Raw genomic sequence first — 9,860 nt, forward strand, 5'->3', positions numbered from 1 at the left:
TAACTTGCTTTTTAAAATCTTTAAAAAAACAAGGGGTATATATATATATATATAAAGGAAAAAAAATCTCTATACTATGTGCTATTTATTAAAATAGCATATTTATATAATCTGTGGGATCAATAAGTTGACATTTTTCCTTATTTTTACGAAACAAAAGAAAACAATGCTTTTAAGTGAAACAAATAAAAAAAGCAGTATTTCATGTTGTCGACTCTCAACACAATATCGACCTATATATATTGTATATAATATTTTTAAGAAAATATATATTTAATACGATGCTTATTTAAAATTATAAATAATAGTAAAACATCCAAAAAAAAACATAAATAGTGCGAGAACTTTATTTCAAAACACCTACTTCTTGTTATAAATGCAGAATAGAAACGACCAAAATACACTCCCGCCTAAATAAAAATTTAAATACCCGACCCGATCCGATCCAACCGAGCCGACAAGAACTCACACCGGATTCGATTAAAGTCTATCTTAAGTCCATATAGAAGCGCGGCAAAACAGGCAAACCGCGTTCCATTTCCTATTTCACAGAATGTACAGCCGCGAGCGAACAAGACTACACTAAATCGACAAGATTTCCAACTAATTCTCGTTCTTAATGCGCGCCTTTATTATCCCGGGAAGGGGGGGTGAGGCCGGAAGCATACCTGAGGTGTTGGGCCGAACAGGACGAGATAATTGAGGGAGATGAACATTTGACATGCTCGAGCCTTCGCCGCCATTTGTAGGAATATTTTGCGCTGATTCGTCGCTGACTTGAGTTTTCCCGCGGCTGTTCATTGCTTTGAGAACATAGTTGTCGTCGTGTAGTTCGAAAGGAGTGCTGAAAGGAAATTAACATTACTAAGCAGGTATAGCTCCCAATAAAAATATACTACCTCCGTCCGTCACTAAACTTCTCATTTACATTTGATGTCATTATTTTTAACATTAAAAATATTCTTATAATTGTAAAACACTAATAGAAGTATTTTTATTATTTTCTCTTAATTTGTACTAAGTTTGATATAATAATTAATATTCAAAAATCAACATGCAAAAAGTAAATGAGAAGCTTACTCTTGGACGGATGGAGTATTATTTAAATAGAAATTCAAATAAAAAACAAACAAACAAACATAAGGTTTTGCCAAATGCCTCTTTATATACGAAAAATGCGTTACCTATTGAAATCGAAATGCACAAGCTGCATATCTTCGGATATTTCCACCTCCACCGTGGCGTGAGGACGAGTCTGCAGTTAAGAACAAGGAATCATTGAATAAACAAAATACAAAACACAAAAACGCATCCAAAATGCCTAAGTTTAGGGCAAGTTCGATAGAATCTATTGCAGCGGCAGAAGCAACGTGGCGACCATAACAAAAAAACACAATTAAAAACCAAGGGGTTGTTCTTATACCATTTTAAACCAAAATCAACACTATTCATTTGACACAGTTTTCAATAAAATACAGTATTTCCAATTACAAACACATCAAAATAATATTTTAACAAAAACTCAAATCTAACACTTTATTTCAAATAAATTTCAAACCACAACCAAACAAACCCCAAAATGTTGCCAAAGAATTCGGTGATCAGCAGAACAACAAACTCCACTTTTTTTTTTCGGTCGATTCCACATGATAAATCAAGTAAATTTTCATATTAAAAATACGAAACAACTGTTTTTGCCTTTCATCTAACCATCTGTTATTCTGTAAATAAAGCTATAGCACGCCTATGAATCCAGATTCAACTCACAGTCGAACTGTATTCAAGGGTAAGGTTCGGCAAAGAGCTTTAAGCATAGAAGATGGGAGTCTAACTCGTAACTGCTCTTAAAATTAACATTAATACTTCATGGCACAGGCATCTACTATCACAAGCTAATAGGGTTCCAACAAAATAAATTATGTTGCAGAATCGCTAGCCCGGTAAACGAGCATGTTGAAATATCAGCATACCAAACAATTCTACCTGCACAAGGATAAAAGGCAATGCCACTCCACCACTTGGAACATTTCCTGAACTGTATAGTTTCTCGTTGCGGCTCATGAGGTTTTGAAGGCCAACATACTGAAAGAAAACATAAAACATGAAAGAGTGAATCAATAAGTTAGACGCGAAGCTGCTAACGAGACGAACAGACGCCGAGCTTTTCATGTTTGAGCTCATGTTTGTTTGTTAAGAGATACAAACTAAAATTTTTTGAATTCAGCTCGTTAAGCAACTGTTTTGTTCTATATCAGCTCAAATTGGCTCGTTGAGTTATTATTTTTATTTAATTTAAATTAAATTAATCATATCTATTATTTATTAATAAATTTGTGTAAAAACTAAAAATGTGTACACAAAAATATTTTTTTTGCTGGCAAAATTCTCAATATATATAATATTTATATTCTATTTTTTCACAAAAATCAACAATTCAACACGATTACCCGTTCCTCACATCAAAATAACACCTCAAACTAGAACACTAAATAAACACACTCTAGAATATATATAATATTATAAGAACATAAATATTTATTAAATATAATTTTTCAATATACTATCAAACATACACAAATAAGTTCGAGTTCGTTCATGAACATGACGAGCTAAAATTTGTATTCATGTTCAGCTTGTTTAGCATAACAAATGAGCTCTTAACGACCAAACCGAGCTGATTCACAAACATTTTGTTTCTTTCACAACTCTAGTTAGATGTAATATGAACTACATATTTATCGCAGGGGTAAACTCCTAGCTTAAATCTAAAAATACACAAGTTTCTTACTTGCTCCTCGAGTTCTTGAAGATATGCTGCTTTCTTTTCAATTCTACTTCGGAGTCCAAGGCGCTCGGTCTTCAATCAATTATATACAAAGCAATCATTTCAATAAATAATAATTGAAACATCAATAAATATGCTTCTTTCGGCAGTGTAGAGAGCTAACCTTTAGTTCTTCGATGTCATTCTGGCTAGTCCTTGGTAGACCTTTCCACTGTATTTCCTTTTTGTCTTTAGAGATTATGTCCATTGCCATTAGCACATTCAAAGCATCGTATACCCTTCGACGTATGTTTTTCTCATCGTATTGTTGCTGAAATAGATAATGGAATCCAAAGCTTATAGCTTCAAAATTGAGTTTCACAGCTACAAGCACAAGAATGAAAGATTAAAAAGCCATTAACCTGATCGGGGGTTGCCGGATTATTGCTGGGGTCCGCAAACTCAGCAACCAGTTCATCTGCCACCTACAAAAACAAAAAATTATAAACTTTAGTTGATAATGAAGTGATGCATCAAACATAGTAAATTGGATAATACACTAAGATGTAATGGCGTTATAGCTGAAATGCAATCGTATTTCAAATGTTCTGCAGCACAAATTAGAATAAAATTTTATTCCGTTCTCCCAAGCATACTCCAATTTGCTGCCATTGATGAAAATAATAGTTGTTGCGCAGAAAACAAAAGAGATTACAAATGTGCAGTGGAACAGCGCCAGAGCAAAGGTACACGTGTGGTACAATGAACTGTCAAACAAACTAGTAAACGATTTAATCCAATGATCAAACGCAAATGCGCTCAAGAGGTATCAGAAATGTTCAGTGACATTGTTGACAGTGAAAAGAATCCCGCGTGTACGACAATAAAAATTCACATGTAAAAATAAAAATCTAACCAACATATTGCTTCAGGCCATTTCGAGTGCCATAAACATTTGTGGCTTTGATAATATTATCCACACTTCTGTGGACAAACAGATCTGGGGCAAAACGATCGAAACTTATGCAGCACCAATTGCATAGTCAAAATCTTCCACAAATCCCATATTACACCAAAATATCAAAATAAACAATCTGGTGCCTATTACATCATCTGTTATAGAGCATAGGAGAATTAATGATAATACATGAGTTTAGCGACAATATTTGAGATGCACGAACAATATCGTAGCTGCGGTAGGAGAGCAACAAGAAAAAGACCAAATCTCGGTTTACATATGCGTTCAAATCAAATTTAGCACTATTCGTCAATTGTATATTTTTTCAAAAACATCACATCAAATACCTATTTTTCACTTAAAATATTACATAAAAAAGACTTATTTTCTCTACAAACATCAAATCCACGACCTATTTACATCACATCAAATACCTAATTTTTATTCAACTTCTACTAATCCCAAAACTCCAAAACAGATCTAAACATAACCTAGAGATATGTGGAGAGGGAGAAAATCGTATCAAGAAAACTTATGATGGTTGCAAGCAATCTAACCTCATTATAAGTGGTTCTCCCCTTGCTTTCCACTTTCTCGCAAACTATCCACACAAAAAAGTGAAATATTAGTTATGATATAATGCATTATAAGATCGGTCCAGCCAAACTGCAAATAAAAACTATAAAGTGATAACAAATTATGAGTAGTTTTTCATGACATGTAAGGCCAAACTCCAAAATGCCATTCAGTTTGTTTACTATATATAAAAGTATTCGCAAAACTTAGGAAGCAATGGAAGCAAGAGAAAAGAATGCCGGACAGGTCCATCCTTAAGCAAACATTATTTATCCAGTCAACCGTAATTGAGTCAAGAATACAAATGGAAAGAGGACCTTATGGGGGTTATAGTACAGCCTTAAAAAACATGGTAACTATACATAGTTTCATGTACTTCCCACGTTCCAAAACATTAGTTACAACACCAAATCTACATGAAAAAATCAACATGACAGCATTTTCTTGAAGTGTTTAGTTAAAAAATTATACACAAGCCTTCCTACCCTTCACCCTTGACTTCGAACCATTCACACTCAATGTTTGAAATTTTTAAGAAATTCTTATCCAACACCAAATATAATTGGGGTGTCGACCTAGTGTATCAACACACAGAACATAGCATTTGTCGTTGAATCAAAAAATGAAAAATGAAGACATTATTTGTTAAAGTGCATCCAAAGATACGTTGGTGGAAGCTAAAGTTTTTTGGAATGCTTTTTGAGTTTTCAAGGTGCATTTTCTTTAATTTTTGCACTTGAGAGAAGCAAAACTTGCTTAAATGATAATATAGCCTGTCAGGAGAGTATACTCACATCTCGGACAAATGCAGAACACAATTAATGCAAGCGACCATTTCAGAAAAATGCATCATTAACAAACACTTCTAACTGCACATAAATAAGCACAATACCAGAACTACTAGAGTTGAGAAACACAGCCACCTTTCATGCTAAATTGACGGAGTCCTCGACCACTTTTATCACCTCCAACAGCTCGTTGACCTCTCTTCTTTTTCCTGAAGTAGACGACGATTATAGAGAGGAAGAAACAAACACTTATCAAACACTAAAGGAGCATTAAAAACTCAAATCGTGTGGTAAATGGACAAATCAGTGAAGAATGAGCCAAACTTTTCTCATTCAACCACTCTAACTAGCAGCACATAATCACATTGGCAATTTCACAACAAATTTCACATACATTTTCAGGTTACAACAACCACAAATGACTTCACAACGAATCGCCACTTATTATGTAACACCATCCTAGATTTCCTTCTTGTTGATCTTACTCTGCAATATTTCGATACCATTGTGCTAAATCTTCAAAGGAAACAAGTATCATATTCAGAAATCCACATATATAAATGCACTTAGCAAACTCCAAACCGAATAAAATTTGTTCGGCTCTAGAAACAACTCACTATTTCCTTGCAAATAATCTCATCTACCAAAGCTACCACAAACACGAAAACAACAACTACAAAAAGCAAGGCTTATGAAAAAGCTCACCCAGCAGGACCCTGTGAACCAGCTTCATCCCCATGGCTATCAGGATTGTTCGACGACCTAACAAATGTTTTATCGCTGGCCGGAGTCGCCATGGCAACCTCATTGCGGCTGGAGGGAGACCCCACACTACCACTAGTCGACATCGATTGGCCTGAAAGAGTGGTGCCCCAGGACCGGGTCACACCTCCACCCCCACCCCCACCCCTACCCCCACCTTTAGTGATGGAATTCGTTGATGGATTCTTTTCCCCATCCTCTAGATTACTACTATTGTTATTGTTGCTGCTGTTCACCATTTCTCCAGAAATTTACACCAATTCAATTCCTATAAAGACAAATTTTCAGGAATTTAACCAAAACCTAGGCTACAAATTCAGCTAAAATCGAACCCAATTCTCAGAACTGAATAGAAAAGGACTCAAAAACTAAAATCAGCACCACGAATTTCTTCAAATAAAGGAATTCACCAAAATCAACATCAATCCTAAACCCTAAACCTAAAAAATTAAAAAGATTACCAACTCAAAACCAAAGGGGGAAAAGGTTCCTTTTATGAGACGAATCGAATTAGAATTGGCATTTATAAAACAACGAAACCGCAATTAACATCCAGACAAAAACAATTAATCAACCCCAGTGAAGTGCAACAACAATGGCAACAAATAACTCGGAATCAGCAGTCAAATTTAGTGCAGTGGGGCGTTGTCTTCTTTTCTCTTTTTTTGACAAAATATGAATAAATAAAAATAAATTGACCGACTGGAGAAGACTAGAGAACAAAAGGAGTGACGGATGGTAGAATCGTCTGGGATTGGGATGCGGATTACATGCGAGAGAGAAGAGAGGGTTTGGAGGGGGGGTGAGGTAGGGGGGTAGGGGTAGGGGTTTGGGGGTGGGTTCTTGATCTGGTAGGCAGAGGAGAAGAGAAGAGAAGGGTTACATACAACTTAGAAACGTGGTTAAGAAGAGCAACAAAAAACAAATGGCAACGATGAGGAGGGAAAGAGGGGTTTTGATTTTATTATTATTATTATTATTAAATAAATAAATAAAACTTACGTACACCTCTTTCTCTATATATATATATATATATATATTTCAATACAATTTGCTAGGGTTGTCTTTTTTTACTTTTATATTTTTTTTTAAAGAAAAAATTAATTTTGGTCCCAATATAATCAAAATTTATTAATTTTAGTTTTAATATAAAAAACTTATCAATTTTGATCCCTAACTAAAATTTATCAATTTTGGTCCCAATATAAAAAAACTCATCAATTTTAGTTAAAAAACTAACGGAAATTGCTGACGTGGACATGACGGAGATGACGTGGCAGTTGACCTGAAAAGTACACGGCTATATACAATTATATATGGCCACGACCATGTACAATTAAAACTATATTTGTAGGGTGAAGCTCAAATCCGGTAGACTGTAAAGCAGTTGCACACAATATTATTTACATATTCTTTATCAGAGTACTCTATATTTCTAATATTACAACATTTTTACTTGAACAATTAATTGAACATCCTAATTGCTCTAGTTAGGTCAATTTAGGTATTAAATAAAAACTGATTTTATAATTTTTTATCTAAAAATTTTAATAACATTAATTTTATGAGTTATATTTAAAAATAAGAATCAACCCAAAATATAAAAACCTAATTTATTAAATATTAACCAAAAAAAATTATAATTAAAATAATATAATATTAGCAACAAACAAATATGCTCCTGAGCAGGTAACAATATATGTAATTAGTATGAAAATATGATAGATATATTATTATAAAAATCTAGCTTTAATTTAAGAATCTTGGTGTGTTTGTTGTTTGAGAGTTTGGATTTTGAGTTGGGATTTGAATAGTAAAAATTTTGAATTTAAATAGTTGTATGATGTGATATAAACAGGTGTTGATGTGATGTTTTGAAAGTAAAATTGATTTTTAGTATAATATAAAAAATGAAAAATAAGTGTTTGATTTGATGTTTTTGGAAAGAAAAAATGGAATGAATAGTAGAAATTAAATCCAATTCCCCAAACAAACACACTCGGTAGAAAATTAGATCACAATTATTTACAAATTTTTATCTTTTATATAACACACCTAAAATAATATTTCTTACCACATATTGTTACAATAATCTATATTATACTTTTAATAATTAATATATTTTCTATATAATACACTTAATTTACAAATATTGAGGACGGCCTCCAATAATTAAAAGAACAAAAAAAAAAAATCAAATAAAAATAAACATAAATTAATATACCCTCGGTCGCCACATGCGGCTAGGGATGTCAACGGGGCGGATTCGGGACGGATTTTGCAGGCCCTGAGACCCGCCCAGCTAAAAAATATTAGGCTCCGAGATTCGCCCCGCCCCGCTTCCACTCGGCCCCAGGACCCGCCCCGCCCCGAACCCTCCGGGTTCGGAGCCAACCCGACAAACCCGTTTTTTTTTAAATATATAATCATAAATATTTTTTCAACAATGGAATACTAAAATAAATAGCATTAAAAGCACACAAAAAAATCTAAAAACAATCAATATTTGATTCATAAAAATAAGATAAATAAATAAATAATATATTTTTATTATATAAATATACATATATTAGGTATAATAATTTTAAAAAATTATTTAGAACAGACGACTAATTGAATTTTATATTTAAAATTATTTAAGTAAATAAATAATATTTTTTTATTATATAAATGTACATATATATTAGTTATAATTTTAAAAAATATCCGAGTTCGAGTCCGGATTGGGGCGGATTTTACTAAAAACCCCGTAACCTGCCCCGAACCTGGCCGGATTTAAAATTTTTAAATCCACAACCCGCCCCGAAACATATTATTTAGACCCGAACATGCCCCATTAAGAACGGGTCCGGGGGCGGGTCCGGGGCTAACCCGCCCCATTTGACATCCCTACCCGCGGCACCAAATTCCTACGCTCGTTTTGCATCTGCAAAAACCTCCCGACCCGTTGTCACCTAGAAGTCGCCACATTCAACCAACCCCATGCCATCGCCTGTTGATTCAAACTGCATTGCCGTAATTCATTTTATTTCTCACTCGATTCGCACTTCTTTCTTAAGTTCTTTTCATTATCTACAATCTCCATAGCAGAGCATTAGCGGCGGGAAACACTGTAGATCCCGAGGCGTCGGCTAAGCCCAAAGCCACGAAAAGCAACCACATTCAATTTTCACGTGTGCCTATGAAAGTTATTGACATCAATATCAAGAAGCTTCTTTGCTCATATTCAATAACTTTAGGATTATTTAATTTCCACGCTCATAGCCATGAGTTTTACATATATAGAAGGTCTTTAAAATAAGTTTGACTTGTAAAGTACCTCAAAGCATCTGGGACGAAGAAACTTTTCGTTCTTAATATGAAAAACCCTCCTCGGCACATATGAAAATTTGATATGGTGGATTTAGCCGATGCCTCGGGATCTATCATGATTTTCCCTCTTGGATGCTCTGTTGTGGAGATTATAAATAATGAGAGGAACGGAAAAAATAAGTGAAGAATCGGGTCAGAAATGAAATGAGTCACGGTATGTTCGAATCAATGGGCAATGGTGTGGGGGCAATCGAATCCGGCAACTTCTTGGTGACGGTGCATTAAGAGGTTTTATTATTATTTATTATTATTATTATTAGAGGTAGTCTCAATATTTTTAAATTAAGTATTATATGAAAAGTTGAGTAAAATAATTATTGAAAATATAATATGAATCATCGTAACAAAATATGGTAAAAATTATTATTTTAAGTATGTTATTTAAAATATATCTTCGTAAATAATTGTGATTTAATTTTTTTAAGATAAATCCTTAAATTGAGGCTGAATTTTTATAATCAAATATATTATTTTAATAATTTATCATTATCTAGTCCTACTAATTACATAATATTTGAATATTTATCAAGTGTTTTTTTTTTTTTGTGTTTCAAACACAATTTTTTACTATTAAGTTTCTCATTATTTTCAATAAATAGTCCTCTTTTATCTCCTAAAAATATATTTATTTTTCTATATT

General features: G+C 33.4%; 1 protein-coding gene across 1 annotated transcript; it reads right to left on the reverse strand.

Moving 5' to 3' along the window:
• Positions 1–323: 323 nt before the first annotated feature.
• LOC127256712 (transcription factor-like protein DPB) lies at positions 324–6,684 on the reverse strand. Its single transcript, XM_051282859.1, has 9 exons — positions 5,792–6,684; positions 5,222–5,295; positions 4,280–4,323; positions 3,187–3,249; positions 2,949–3,095; positions 2,789–2,857; positions 1,984–2,082; positions 1,185–1,255; positions 324–844 (listed from the first exon to the last, which is right to left on the reverse strand). Exons 1-9 carry the CDS (start codon positions 6,085–6,087, stop codon positions 604–606), a joined length of 1,104 nt encoding a protein of 367 aa, XP_051138816.1. The 5' UTR covers positions 6,088–6,684; the 3' UTR covers positions 324–603.
• Positions 6,685–9,860: the final 3,176 nt, after the last annotated feature.

Source organism: Andrographis paniculata, unplaced genomic scaffold (assembly GCF_009805555.1).
Source record: "Andrographis paniculata isolate CXL003 unplaced genomic scaffold, ASM980555v1 Contig56END, whole genome shotgun sequence".
Taxonomy (NCBI): Eukaryota; Viridiplantae; Streptophyta; class Magnoliopsida; order Lamiales; family Acanthaceae; genus Andrographis; species Andrographis paniculata.